The following is a 15,451-nucleotide window of genomic DNA, read 5'->3' on the forward strand; positions in this document are numbered from 1 at the left end:
GTAATGTTGCGCATGTTGTTTTAAAGATGGTTCTATCTGCGAAAGGAAGTTTGGATTAGTTTCGCTGGAATATCTTTTCATAGGTGTTGAATTCTTGTATCGGTTAAAAATTTTTAGTATAATCTTCATTTGTAGCTTGAAAAATGGTACATAATTTTAACATAAATGTTCAAACTGGATCATTAATACATTAAATACATTTGATTCAGAGGCAGCAGAGATTTGCTTAACCTACCATACAATTGATTTATTATGACGGATAGATGTATACATACTTCTCACTTTATGAAATTGACATTAAAAAATCAGTCAAAACATATTTAAGGCTTGGACAAACCAACAAACATTGACTGACTGTACATTTGTTAATTTACAGAGGTTTACAGGGTCTTATAAATATTTTGACCCATTTTCAAATGTTAATAACTGAGTAACTAGACTTCCAGATAGAATTTCATTTCAATTTGGCCTACAAAATCACGCCTGAAAATTTCTCGTAGCGGCTGTCGGACACTCCATATGTAAATATTTCTACAATGTAATGAAATTCATATCTTTTTAGGGGAATCATTTATTATACATAAACGATTATAATAATGTAATACATGTTGTATACCTTCTAAATGAAAATATAGATGGAATTCAGACTTGTTTAAGTTTTATTCTTAATCTAAAGCCATTCCCTCATCATCGTCGTCTTTCTTATCGGGACTAGACGTCGGTGGTGTTTGTTTCGTATTTTTCTCCTCTTGTCCTTGCTGTGTTTGCTCTTGGCCGTTCTTAGCTTCCGACTCGAGGGCGGTGACGAATTCTTCGATGTTTCCACTGACTGCTGCATTGATGGCATCCGCCCCCAAGCCAAATTGTCGGACGACAGGTCCCGCCTGGCCTGACTGCAAAGCAGACCAGAACATTGATAGCGCCTGGGAGAACTGGGGAGACACTAGCGTTGTACACAGGTGATCCCCTGGTGGCAAGTGCGGGCTCATTGCACGCTCCAAGCTTTCCGTTGCAGTGATCGCCGCAGGGATGGCATTGGTCAGCTCAGTTGCTACGCCCCTCTGCCGGACAATAATCTGTGCTGTAGGTGGCCGAAAACAACAAATAATCCCGGAAAAACTTCCCCAACCGCTCAGCAGAGCGAGCATCTCCGACAGCCAGGAAAAATTCATGTGGAAAAGAATATTAAATAACGAGAAACAACCATGCTTCTGCCCCTCTGATTTTATAGTATAATCATTGTCACTTTATACTCTGCGAATTCGGTTACCGACGGATACCACTGATTCTATGAAATGACAAAAGAAAAAATTTACACAAGATTATACAGCTTAAATTTGAACATAATAGCTTACATACATGTATATATTCATTATTATAGTTTGCCTTTTGATTATCTTACAATGACGATTTATAAAGTAAATTTAAAACAAAGCATATAAGCGACCAAGTAAAAAAAAACATTAAGATGGAGAGAACTGTAAGCAAAATAGCACACCACATATACACTAATTATTTTACATTATGTTCGTGAAGTAAGCTGCTTTCTCATGGAGAATTAGCGTAGCATTACACAATTGTGGTAGGTACAGATATTAATATGCAAATATAGAGAATACATTATATAATCACTATTTTATAAATTTTATAAGTAATATTACTGCTAATAATTAAGTTAGTAAGCAAAAAGTTTCATAATTGTAATCTAGAATCTAAGTGGAAATCTCACATAATGTGTTAAGAAAGTAAACAAAACGTTGTACAAAATTAGTATCTTCATATTTGGCATATGTTAGTAGAAATTAATATATAAATAATTATTTACAGAAAGTATTTGCTAGTACCTGCCTTTGAAATATATTAATTTACAGAATCAACAAATTTATATTAAATTAGTGTATTTATACTAAAAAAAGGAACAAAAATATAGCTTGCAGAGCTATTTAGAAAGATCGTAATACTTTCACGTTATTAAACAATCGAATGACATTCCATACGCGTTATCAAGAATACCACTCTATCCCTGATAATGTGATAACAGCTGTAAGAAAAAGTATGATGAGTAAAGATAGCAGATAACATATTATATATTCGATCTATCACTGTATGTTCATTATAGTGAGCTAACACTTAATACTGTAATTGTGTATGAAACCACAAGTTGTGTGTGTGCGCTCGCCCATATACGCACGTATTTGGCTAATCTATATATTTATATGTGAATGAATTTCTTAATAATTTAAATTAATGATTTGGAAAAAGCTTACCTAGAATAAGCCAATTTTGATTATTGATTATTGTGAAAAAATAATTAAGCCGAAATATATTTAATCTGTGTAGTATGAGAAAATCTCGTAAAAATATATGCACTTATTGTTTTTTGTTGTATATATATCTTTTGTTCTAGTTTAAATATTTATTACTTAGCAGTTATTTATATATATATGCAATAGAGATGAAATGATATCAAGAAAAGCTGTAAATTTAAAACAATATATATTGAATAAAATTATGCAAAGAAAAAAGATATTACCTGAACAACAGATTCTGTTCCAGTAGATGTTGGAATTTCTGATAAAAAGTTTTGTAGGTCGCTAAGTTGAATTTTGTTATTTGTACTTGTCGTCGACCCAGGTGTGGCTGTACCTGGTGTTCGTGTTGATGATTTGTTGTCACCTAAATGAAGATTCGATTAAAACATATGTTGTTTGCAAAGAATTGGCATTATATCATCCACTTTATGCTAGAGCCACAAGTGTGTAGATTCACATTCCTTGCAAGGAAGATTTGTCGTAAAGAGGTATTGTTGATGTGGTGCGCTTTGTAACTATTAACAAAAGATATGCTTACCATTAGGTTTAGGAGATTCAGTAGCAGATGCTGGCGAAGACGCTACTTGTGTCGAAGATCTTGAAGCATTCGTTGTGACTCGAGTTGACGCAGTTGTTGTGGAAGCTCTAGTGCTTTGCACACCTTGTGGTCTGTTCATTGTTCCCAACAGGTTACCTAAACCAAGTTGACCTACGCCACCGAACAATTGCATTAATTGCTGTTGTGACATATTGTTTAATAAGTTTTGTAGATCTCCTTCTGGATTTATGCAACCGCTTCTTTGTGATCCAGGCTGATGAGTCGGAGGATTATTAAGAACTTCATTAATTTTTCTACAATATTCTTCGTCTTTGTCTGTTTTAAGGTCCTACATGAAAAAATTAAACATTAATTCTTTATCGTAAGAATTATATATTCACATTAATTCCATTTTGAAGGGAGTTAATATTAAAATTTCTATAATATAACAACTTATCTAACCTGGAGCCAAACAAAAAATTTCTTATTCGACGACTTGAATCTTAATAGGTATACTCTTCCAGTTTTACACTGAGGAACATGTTTAAACTCGCAATCATCGGGAAAAATAATTAAATCCTAGGAGGAAACAAAATGTATGTATAAAACATATATATAAAGGAACATTAACAAAGTTAAGGAAAATATATTTATTTCATATAATTATAAAAATAGGTACCACGCATTTGTAACAACTCTAATTATTCTAAAAGGCGAAAAAGCATACTTACGTCTTCAACATATCCGGATACACGATCTTTCCAACAGAAATGCATCAATGAATCGTCAGATTGATAAACGTAAAGCTGACCCTTTCGAATATCTGGATAAACCATCTTTCCTTTCATAGTCATTTTACCTGCCTTGAACTCGACCAAATTCTTAGGCGTACCGCGCGATGCATTATTTCCAAAAAGTGCCCCTCCTGACATGCTTGATCCTTAGAACACTTTTTTGTTTTGATAAATATATTAAATCTTTACACGCGGTTAATTTGCGTTATACGGCGCGCTGATGACAGTGCACTTCAAAATGGCGTGTTTAAAGATTTCCAATCCAACATAGAATTCCCAAATTGTGTGCGCCATCTAACGGCGATATCGTGAAGTATATATATATATATATACATATATCATTTTGACTTTATCGACAGAGTATAACAAGTTATTGATTATTTATGCATACACGAGAATTTCTTAAATATCTATACGTTTTCCTTATGTTTACGAATTTTACTAACTCTATTTTATGCAATTTATAAAAATGCTCTCTATAATTTTGAACAAATATATCTGCTGATAAAGAAGAGCTACTGTAACATAAAACTACACGTGCATTCTAAGTATCCAAAATGATACTGATTTTATCTCAATATTCTGTGGTTTTATACAGTTCTATGTTCAGTCTTACCCTTCAATTAGCAGTTTACGTACATGTTTCGTACATTTGTTAATAGATAGCAGCAGATGTACCTACAATTTCATATACATACACATGTATATGATGTATGAGACGCGGGAAATTTAAATGACACAATATCTATATCACTTATAGACCAGACAAAGTATTTGACTTTGGTATAGTTATCATAAGTTTTAATCATACAGAAAATAATTTGTTTGCGCATTTAAATGGCTCGCGAAACAAGATGGGTTCGCGTTTTGACGATATCCAGCGTAGAAAAGAACGAAGAGTTTGCTATTATTTGTTATTAATTAATATCGATCCCTATAATAGTTGATCAATCCGTAATAGTTGATTTTCTTACAGAATCCAAATACGTTCGATACGATCACTTTGATAGCTGATAAGCGATAAGCGATGGCGCCGTTTCTATTGTTGAAACAGTGATTCATAACGAAACACGTGTTAGATAAAAGAATAGGTAAACAGTGTTTTCTTTCATGAAACTCTGATAGACGTCAATGAAAATTCAAATCCGATATACCACTGTCCACTCGACGAGACGACGAAGGAATAATTGAACAAATAAAATTGAAAGTTCAATCGACAATCTTCGCTCGAAGGCTGACAGTTGTTTTTTCGATCGAAGGCTAACTTGGTAAATTAAATTAAATGCGGCAGTGTGAGCGATCTTTTCAAATACCTATGCTATTACTAGGCGCTTGGAAATAGCAGTATATTTTATACTTTAAATGCCTACCGAACCAAAAGTAAACCTCTCGTTAATGAACTTCCTTTTCGCACGTGTTCAAAGATTAAGTAAAAACGTTTTGCGTTTTGTCGCGTTCTAGTAATCATCGTCTCCTCTAACTGTCACGTATATCATCGTGGATGAACCGGCCTAGGTGATTCCAAGAAATATTGAGCTTACATTCAACATTATCGCAATGCTATCTTCTATCTTATCGCTATTGCGATCCTTGTAATCGTTCAGTTCAATATACGCTTTTTATATAATTTCGCATCGCGATAATGACGCGCCAAAGGGAAGCTGTTCAACATTTTTATTTCATTCGCTCGGGAAAAAACGAAATCTACCGTCCACTGGTTTAAAAAAAGAAAAAAAAAAACAGCGCAGTCCCTCGCTAATTTTTCTAAACGCGTAACTTATAATCGGACATGAGTCGCGAAATGAGTTGGGTTGACCGCAGAAAGCAGTCTGCACCAACCAGACACCTTTCTATCCTTGTGGGATACCCTGTGAACAGGAGTTACCGGTTGGAATGCCAGCGTGTTCGTATTTATGCGTCGCTCTGGTAGGTGTTCGCCGGTTTACACCGGTGCCACGCGACATAATACTCTCGCGGTCCCAGATGCCATTGCGTCTGTAGATACTACGTAACGCGTACGGTCCTCGCATGCGTCACGTATTTACGAGCAAATTTCGTTTCGCGCAACAATTACGTATTGTAAAGCTGACTTAACAAAAAATTGGTAGAACGGTTCGTCCGCGGTACACCGTCACTCCGAGCGATAACGTAAATATATTTCAACGATAGGTTAATCGTGCACTCGTGGTAGCACGAGGAAAGAATTGGGACGGCTTGACCTATCGAAGGTGCAGGCTATTTTTATCCATCCGTCGGACAAAGGACGGAAGGTTTTCAGAAAAATCTTCTTGGAAAATCAAGGGTGCAAAATTCGAGTTTATCAGGCTTTCAGCAGGTACAGGAACGTACGTTGTAACACACGCACAACCCTGTAACCTACAGCGAAGCGAATGTAGAAGTAGTGTATGTAGAAAGGGCTATTGATTACATATATTAATTACAGTATTATCTGCAGAAAGATCCACCGCATCCAATTATCTTTAATTCCCTTTTACCAACGTAAATGTTGTTATACGTTTCAAGCCGATAAAACGATTATCCACTTGCTGCCGAGGAGCCTGACTCGACATGACAAAGAACGTAACCAACCCCTCGGGAGTTACAATTATGTAAAGAATGACCCGTGCATCGGTTAATGAAAGAAATTAGAGGGAAAATTAAACTCTTCCACAAATCTAATATCTCCCTCTTCCACTCGAACCGTAATCCACACCCCCAGCGTGACTCGAGGGTGCAACGCGCAGGATTAAAGCGGTACCACCAACTCTCCTCGTTTACCGATATCATTTACACTCGTCGATGGATCTCTGTTGATGGGTGAGCTCGTGGTAATCAGTTTTCCGGGAAAGCAGTTTTGTCGAAAAATTCGAACACGTCCGTGGCAGGATAACAAGCAAGTCAGGAGGTTCTCTGGGACAGGTGATCCCTCGGGATGCACGCGCGTCCAGGCGATGGACGCGGGATTTCCCTCGTGGAAAACCTGCCGGCGTCCTCCGATCGGAAGGGTCGACGCGCGGGCGAACAGGGCACCGCTGAAAGGAGCGGTACGCCCTCGCTTTCCCTGACCCAGGCCAACTCGGAAATACCGAGAGGAAGGTTGCTAACCGACGAGAAAATTCCCGATACCGGGATGCTGAATTTCCCTCGCTATTAGGAGGGCATGTTCGTAGGAAAGCTGAAAATCCGGAAGAACTTTCCCGCTTGGGATACTCTCGACGTAATGAGATCCTGCTCTTAGTTTGGTCCAGAAATCAGTACTATCGACCGTTGGCTTTTTTTTCTGGACTTACCCCTTAGATTCCATCGGAAGCTTAGTCGGAGACAAACGAATCCGTACATTCTCCACTTTCACACTTTAGGTAGTATCATTCTTCGAAGCGATCATGCGATTGAATTCTCCCTGAAACTTCACTGGACAGTTTTGATAAATTTGATTGTTAAAAAAATATGGTTAAAATTATGATGTATACACTCATTATTACTCGATGTTAGTAATCATGCGATTAATAATGCTCGAGGAATGTAAAATGGATATTTATACGGAAATTCGATAGTACCTACGAATGTCGAATGTTCGTTAGTTAACATCTCTTCAGTCGTGTAAAATGTAATGCTAATGATAAATCTCTGTATGGAAAAGCTGTCGAATTGGAACAGTGGAGCGTTCCTGGAGCCCTGGCAATGGAACTCTCACCATTTCAGTCTAGACAGGCATTTTCCACCGGCATCCCTCCGTGCTTCCGGTCTTTTTTTCACCCGTATAGTTTCGCTGAGAGATTTTTCCGTGGGATAACGCACTTTCGTACATCCATGCTTCCTTAATCCTCGCAAGAGCACCGATTCTCCCTCCACGCTCTGCTTATGCAGTTTCTGACAACATTAGGGCCATTGCTAAATCACGATCATCGATTAAACTAACATCGCTATGTTTTATATCTTGTTAGAGGACATATCGAACCAATACCCAAAAGATAATCACGCAGTTCTAACAAAAATTAATTACGAGTTCCATGAAACGCCAAAAATGGTTTGTCCTTAGTACATCGGATTTAAAACAAATTTTACCAACGCGTATCATAAAATAATTAAATCGCAGAGGAGGAATGTTACGTTTAGAAACGTCGTACACACGCACTGGCAGCTATATAGCAACATGATTACGTAAAAAAATTATTTAATTTACCAGCGTTTCTTCAAACGCACCCTCAACAGAGCAACGATTCTCTGTATCCAGTCGTACGCGGCTGCAATTGGTCCCAAACAGATCATACGAATGAATGCGAAAGATATATGCGACGTCGATGTGTAGAACGCAAACGTTCCTGTATCAGTGTGATATCGACGTGGAATCCAGGTGCTCCATTTGCCGCATGTCACCCTGCTTGGAACGTGCCGCGCGGAGACCGATGGAAACGTTTCTGACGAGCAACGGACGAGCGTAATTGAGGACGTCGAAGGAACGAGTCGGTAGGAAGCGGAACAGAGGGTGGACCCGTGGAATTGGAAAATTCGCGGAATACACTCCGCTGGAAAGAATCGTTCTAACGTTCGATCGATCAAATTTCGTTCGTTCCAGGAAACTTTCGTATCCTCCGCGTCTTAGAGTTGTCGTCGACTACTGTCGTACTCAGACATCGCCGACTACACCTGTTAGGACCGACGGGGTCCTTCAATCTGACGGATCGCGGTAGAAAAACTGCCGATTCGCCCGAAAATCCGGGACCGTCGTATCAGGCGGACAGAAGGAGGATCTAGGTGAGCTCGTTGCGACCGGAATCCTTCCGATTCCCTCGGGATCCTCCGCGGGGCTGGGATCCTCGCCACTGGCAAGGTGGCGCCAAATCGCGCGCCCGTTTCACAGGATAACAAGCTTGACAGAGTGTTCGCCTTCAATTGCTTTTCCTTCGTTGGCTCTGGGATCGATTTTTCATATTACACGAAGATATCGAAGAGGGTAAAGTTAATTATCATTACCATTCGAGTTAATGTGAAGTGTTCATTCGTAAAGCGTTCCATTTCGTTCTTTAGATTTTCCTCATTTCCAGTGATATTGAAACAATTGAATTTCGGTATAAACTGCATCTACTTCAAGTCTTCTTACTCGTTACTGCAAAATGTTCGTGTCTAAACTTTGAACCAGCAGAAAAGTGAATTAGAAACGAGAAGGCACGTTTACTTCGATTGCGAGGAATATAATACACACATACATATATATACACAACGTAATACCGAGTTCGCCCTGAAATGGCTGGTACAATTCGAACAAAAGCGATGTTTCTTTCTTCTACGTAACCAACCGGGCCTTTACCACCCCTTTACCATTCCGGATCGATTTCCCCGGATACTTGCCACCGGATAATCAACGACCCGTACGCTATTGTGTTTTCGTGGTACGCGGCAAAGAGACAGAGCGAACCCCCTCGAGGACGTCTTTGAGGGAAGAAAAGGAATAGGCGGTAAGTTATCAGGAGTCCAGACTAGTCGAAGGTATCCCAAGGGAACCGGGTGGAAGAGCGCAGGCTTCGCCAGACCGCAAGGGTTGCTGCTGGTGGATAAAGACCGCGCGGCAGATTGTTCGGGGATGCTGCGAGTATATAAATCACAGCTGAAAATGGCACGATACGCTTGGCTAATGCAAAAATCGTACGCTGATTCCCTCGTGGCGTCCTCGATGGTTTATGAAGCATTGTTCCGGTATTAATTTCGGGGGTTTCGCTGCACCGTTGAGGGTAGGAAAAATAGTTTTGACAGAAATACCCGATGCAAATATTCATTTCTTTGGTTAACAATATAATTAGGACTGGCACGATTGTTGTAACGGATGCACATAAATGCAGCCAATTGGTGAAATTTTTTTTATTGCTTTGCAAGAGCACTTCGTTAAAACGATTATACGTGTACGATGTAAGGTAGCCGATGCGCGTAAGCATCGATAAAGCGAGCGTGCTCGTTCGAGTGCACCCTGATCGATCACGAGACGCGATCCGATGAAGTGCGTGTGCACAATCGCACAGCTACGCGTTTATTTACTTGAACGTATCTGCGACATCGGTATTTCACAATGTTACATCCGCGTGATACACCACGCAACAGTGGCATAATGGAATCGTTTTAATTTAGAATACAAATGCGAGGAACGAAAGGGGTGCCCTTTAAATGTGAATTTACAATGGTAATCCCGATGTGACACACATGCAGAATGCCACTACGATCCCAGTGACATTAATAAACGCTATCGTCCGAGCCTTCGCCTCCGCTCTCATCTTCGTCTTTTTCTATCTACTTACTCGTTTTGCTCCTCTTGTCCTCGCATCTGCTTCATTCCTCGAACCTTTCCATGCAATTGCTTTCCTCCGATTCGACCGTCTTATATTCACTTCTTCGCACTTAAAACTCCACGTCGATTCGAATCGATTTATTTCAAATGTTTTTAAACAAAGACGCTTAATTCTTGTTTCACAAGTTTCTCGAGTAAATCACACTGTTCGATCACTCGCTGTGCAGTCGACGATTCTCCAGAATCGACATCGCGCCTCGTTCATCAACGATCCTCCGCGTCCCTTTTCCCGCTTGTACCAGCGCAGCAGAACCGCATTGCCATCGTCGAGAGTGTCCTTACCGATCTTTCCACCAGTTTCCCATTAAACTTTTCCTTCCTTCCGGGCATTGTCCCTTCGTTCTACCTATTGTCTCAACTGCGCACCATTCTCCCCGTGGATGCCGTCGATATCTCGAAGCTGGAAGTTTCGACGGTGTAATCGACACGGTCGGACGAAGTTACGAGGGCATAACGTTACGTATAGAACGTAAACGTAAAGCGAGCAACATAGCACGTAAGTCATAAAAGCCTGGCAGTTGGTAGAATGCCATCCAATACGAATACAATCGCGTCCAAGCTGCAGCCCAGCTACGTTCCTCTCTCAACCTCTATACAGGGTGTATCAGTTTCATCTAAAAATCCACCCTTAACAGAATTTTGGAATGTTAAGAATTAGGACTCACTCTATCTTCATTAGTATACCATCTTTTGTTGGATGAATTATAGGTCGCTGTAAATTGTTCAAAGCTAATCGGACATTATCGTCGAATACGCGATGCAAGATTAAAAAAGATCGATCGACCGCGATACCGTCTTCGCGTCCGATTTGAAATAAATTCGCATGGTCTTCGAGTCCTCGAGAGATATTTTTAAGCGAGCATAGACGCTCGTGGATCGAAACAAGCCACCCTGTACGTCTATCAACGTGTCCACGGAGGGTACATAAAGTTTCCTTGGAGTGGAACGGTGTTGCTGGTATTAGAATATATCGCGTAGCAAAGATATTCGAGTTTTATGCCCGAGACAGTAGAAGTTAAAGGGCGTTTCATACGGAAGGACCGTGGATTTCATCGGGAAACTCGTGGCACGATCGCAGCCGGGAAAACGGTAAAGCGGAAAACGAGAGTTCGTAAATTGAGGATCAGAGTCGTGACGACTTAGAGATTTTTCATTCGCTATATTTTTTAGAGCACTGCAGGGGTGCGTTTCCTTTCGAAGCTTCCCGAACTCGAGCCACCGCGGCAACGAAGGAACACGCGTATCCTTAGCGTGCACAGGTACAAAAGGACCGATCGAACATTGAAGTTAAATAACTCGAAGTGGAAGTTACAATGTTTGACGTATAACGAAGGGAATACTGTTCCTTTTTAAACCATACATAAACGCGGAAAGTGTAAACGCGCAGGAAGAGCTGAATAAGAAGCAATCTCCATTCCACGTAAGCTCGTACCTGACGAAGGAGCGGTGAAACGTTTCGCAAGGGGTTGGACGTTATGATACTATACATCCTGCCACTTTACGACTTCGTGCTCGAACCTGGTTCGCATCCCTTCGCCAATCTCACCCTCTTTCGTGCTTAGTCCCCGCCCTTCCTCGAAATTACTCTATCTTCCGAGCGTGCCTGCAGTGTTTCGCGCCGCGGCCTCTCCCGTCATTAAATTTACGCCCAACGATAATTAATGTCACCTGCGTTACTCGCCGATCAATCGTTTCGAAGCAATTAAATAATTTGACGAGCACGGATCGATCGAAAATCGCTCGCGATACGGTCACGTCGCGTAAAAGTGTACGTGCACGCGCAGAAATAAAAGGCAGAGATTCCTCGTTAACTTTCCATTCATCGTTATCTAATTATTTGATGCATCGATATCGTTCATTCGGTCGGGAGAGTGGCAGATAGTCGATACTCGATATTGCATAATTGATTAGTTCACTTTATAAACTATTTTTGTGCTTAGTACTTTATCGAAATTCAGATCTGAAAAATCTTTTCTATCCCCCGCAGATTTTACTTCTCAATTATTCGCTTATGGATCTTTGGTGAGAAACTTTCTTCGTTAAAGTCATCGTCGGAGGGGATGTGTGCTAATTTTCAGTATCCGACGAGACGTCGAGAAAACGGAGGAAAAGGACGTGATTTTTGTTCGCCCGGGTTGCTCGCTGGCCGCGTTTAGCTCAAACAAAACTGTCACCGGGGCCGATTCTCTTTGATCGTTCCATCAAAGTTGGAGCCTTTGTATATGTCGCAGTATAGGTCGTTAGCTTCGTAAATCGCAACGAGCTTGGCACGATTGCCGGGCCAGCGCCGAGTTCGTTTAATTTCCGAGGACTCCGTAAAGGTTGGATCCTGCCACGGTCGTGCGCAACGTCACAGGAAATACGCCCTCGTAAAGAGAGGCTAAAAAATGGGGTTGAAAGGGTTGAACCAGGGTGGAAGGAACGATAGAGATAAGAAACGAATAGACACGATTACGCGTAGGTGCGAGAAGGTAGAATCATGGAGACAGTCAGTGCGAAACTGAGGATCGCGATCATCGAATTCTCGATTCACGTGTCGAGGAAACACGCGTTACGATTACGTAGAAATCTGCGACGACCAGTAAAAGTGCACGTTATAATTAATTCCATGGAAGGGTAGAGTTATTTCGCGTTCCGAGAACCCTGGACGACAAACACGTGCGTGTTTACACGTGTATTGTCGCGCGTAGGGTGAACAATGCAAGTAGCGGGGTGGTTCTAGGAGCGAGCGATGAAAAGGATGGCTCGAGAAGTACCGTTGACAACGAGTGGAAAAAGACTAGAGAGAAGTGGCATAAAGGCGAAGAGATGGTGGTGGTGGTGGTGGGAAAGTAAAATAGCGCTAACAATAAAAGAAAAAAATGAGAAGGGCGGGTAGAGTAATGTAAGTAAAAGAGACGCAAGATTTAGGGAGTCAAAAAAAAAAAAAAAAGAAAAATTCATGGAAGAGGCAAGGGTGAACAATGAAACGGAATCCTTGGGACGTATTTCGGCCGTGAAGGTACTCGCATCCGAGGGTAAAAGGTAGAACCGCTCGAAAATGCGTATCCACACGTGTGCGCCCGCGGGCGTCCAAGTTACTGCGACGGGAAACTAGAGGGGTTGCGAGATGGGGTTGAAGTTTCTGGGTAACGCGCGAGGACACCGCGCGGGACGATGGATGAAAAATTACATTCCGTTTACCAAGATGCGAGTCACGTTGAATCGAACGTGGAAAAATTAGTTGCATAAGTTATTGTTGAAAACTTGAAGAAATTTTCCTATACGTGATAGTCGAAAGTAAGGGAGATATGTTTCCCGCTCAGAGAGCTGCTGCTATACCGCACACTTGCTTCGCGTCTCTAAAATTGCGTGCTCTCAACGGGGTACATTAACCCCAAGAATGTCCACGTGATCATCGTCCTATAGAGGCCGTAGAGCTGCGGTTCAAGGAGACACCCTTAAAAGGTCAAAAGTTCGTTCTCTTTGCGTGCACCCTGCGTGACATCCTCGAGGGTCGCCGGTGCTCCTGTCGCTTGGCAACGCTGCTTGTTCGACCAATGGACGAAGTAGAGTACGATAGAGCGAGGAAGAGAGAGGAATGCAGGGTGGAGGGAGAGAGAGAGAGAGAGAGAGAGAGAGAGAGAAAGAGGGTGAGAAAAAGAGTGAAAGAGTAGAGGGGAGGAAAGGAAGGAGAGCTGATTTTGCCTCTTGCATACCTTCTCTCTTCCCTTCCCTTCTCCTTTGTCAGCTCTCTTTTTCCGTTGCTGGCTTTATTTCTACGCACTACTCGACTCATCGCCAAGCGCTAGGCGCCACCTTAATTGGACCGAGCAATCGTCGAGTTTCCCTTCTTCCTTTGAAGGGTGCCAGGCTTGTATCCTAAAAAACCAGCCCTCTGCCTTTGAAACACCCTCGTGTTTCCTTCGCGGAAGGCCCTCTCTTTCCTCCTTTGGATTTGCTGCATCTTTCAGAAGATTCAGGAGCGCTCGAAAGAGGGAACTTTAATATCTGGCTTCGTTTCGAGATCGTTTGTGCGCGCCCTCGACTCCTCGCGCTCGACTTCGTCCGCGCTACCACCGCGGCGTCGTTGGGGATCTCAAAAGTCCGACGGAAATGACGACTCGCAAAACGTTCGCGAAGAGTGTTTACCAGTAATATCGGGTTGTTCGGAAACTTCCAGAGCCGGCGTTCCTTCCAGGGTAGAATTAATATTTTCATTGAACGTTTCCCCGCGCACCGTTCGCAGCCTTTTAATTACTGGTCGCTATTCAGCGGCACATACGCAGCTCGACGCGTAACAAGTGTCGCGGACTGAAACGAATAGGTAGTCGAGGAATGCGTCATCTATTATAATTTTCGCACGCTCCCCGCCCGAGCCTCGATTATCTCGAGATAATTACCGCGGTCTAATTACACCTCTTTGCGCGTTAATTGTACGCAAATTATCCGGCTTGCTTGACGTAAAATTTATGACTGGAAATTGCGCGCGCGCGCGATTGTCCGTGACGTTAACAAAAATTAACTCGAAGACGCTAACGTTACAATGGCGAACTCGATAAAGAAGATCGTTTGAATTTACTTCTTGAACGAAGAACGTACTCCAAGGGGTGTTATTTTTACCGATCGAATATAACGAAAATACGGTGAAAATGTTTCGTTTAACTGGATTGCGTTCGACAGAACGATACAGATAAGCGTCATACCTGGAGATAAAGCTGCGAACGCAAACTACTCAACATTATATTAGATAGGTAGCGTAAAAGCCACGATGTATACAGAGTATTCCCTGAATTCAATAAAACGGCGGAACGTAGGATGGAGCCTCGTAAACGGGTAATCTGCTATTCAGGTCATAACCTAGCACACGTCAAGCCAGGGTGCTCGTTTTCCCGGCAACTATGCCGGATTCCCTTCTCCTACCCTGGGATTCAGCGAGATATGGCGCGGAGGACTAAAAGGACGAGCACGGTGGGGTGGTGAAAGGGTGCAGGGATGCGCGTGACATTTATAACTCACGACCCTCGGAATGGCTATTTCCGAACATCACCACAAATGTGATATTTTTAATGGCGACAACTGTGCGAAACCTGCGCCCATCATACATTACCATAAAAAAAATGCGTTCAATCTTTTACAAGCGACTGTCATTTTTTCTAAAAAAGATCCTTTTCCGTGAACACCGTCGGGGAGCTTATAATTTCCGACGTAGAGGCACACTGCAGAAAAGTACTTTAACGGTCCATAAAAGTGAAGTTGTGAACACCAATATAAATTCCCGAGCAGAAGTAAATTTCCTTTAATGAAAAATTCTTTTCCTCGACGTTTCGAGTAACCGATATTTCGAGTAATCGCGTAATGGAATTCATTTGCGTGCACGTGACACGCGTATACGTCGGGGGACGAGGCAAATCCACTCCAGGTTTGATAAATCGAGGCACGACTAGCAAAATAAATAATTCGTTCCTCGATTAAACGTTAGTTCGTGAAA

The 15,451-nt window shown here is 41.8% G+C and overlaps 2 protein-coding genes across 3 annotated transcripts in view; both read right to left on the reverse strand.

The window, feature by feature from the left end:
* Nucleotides 1-15,451, reverse strand: part of Nd-b22 (NADH dehydrogenase (ubiquinone) B22 subunit) — a 129,148-nt gene that overhangs the window by 92,825 nt on the left and 20,872 nt on the right. The window lies entirely within an intron of this gene.
* Nucleotides 104-3,896, reverse strand: Rpn13 (regulatory particle non-ATPase 13). Of its 2 annotated transcripts, none has more exons than XM_076909273.1 (6): nt 3,582-3,896; nt 3,313-3,429; nt 2,851-3,199; nt 2,534-2,676; nt 617-893; nt 104-531 (listed from the first exon to the last, which is right to left on the reverse strand). In XM_076909273.1, the coding sequence occupies exons 1-5, from the start codon at nt 3,780-3,782 to the stop codon at nt 666-668; spliced, it is 1,038 nt and encodes a 345-aa protein (XP_076765388.1). In that variant the 5' UTR covers nt 3,783-3,896; the 3' UTR covers nt 104-531; nt 617-665. The 2 variants fall into 2 exon arrangements, with proteins under 2 accessions (XP_076765388.1, XP_076765386.1); XM_076909271.1 differs by having other exon boundaries at nt 617-1,061.

This window comes from Xylocopa sonorina, chromosome 1 (assembly GCF_050948175.1).
Source record: "Xylocopa sonorina isolate GNS202 chromosome 1, iyXylSono1_principal, whole genome shotgun sequence".
NCBI lineage: Eukaryota > Metazoa > Arthropoda > Insecta > Hymenoptera > Apidae > Xylocopa > Xylocopa sonorina.

Excerpts from the sequence above, each read along its gene's own strand:
- Rpn13 (XM_076909271.1), bottom strand. The coding sequence starts at position 3,782 with ATGTCAGGAGGGGCACTTTTTGGAAATAATGCATCGCGCGGTACGCCT. Across the intron at positions 3,430-3,581 it reads TATCCGGATATGTTGAAGAC|GATTTAATTATTTTTCCCGA; the intron begins GTAAGTATGCTT and ends GTTTCCTCCTAG. Across the intron at positions 1,062-2,533 it reads GAACAGAATCTGTTGTTCAG|AGGGGCGTAGCAACTGAGCT; the intron begins GTAATATCTTTT and ends ATTGTCCGGCAG.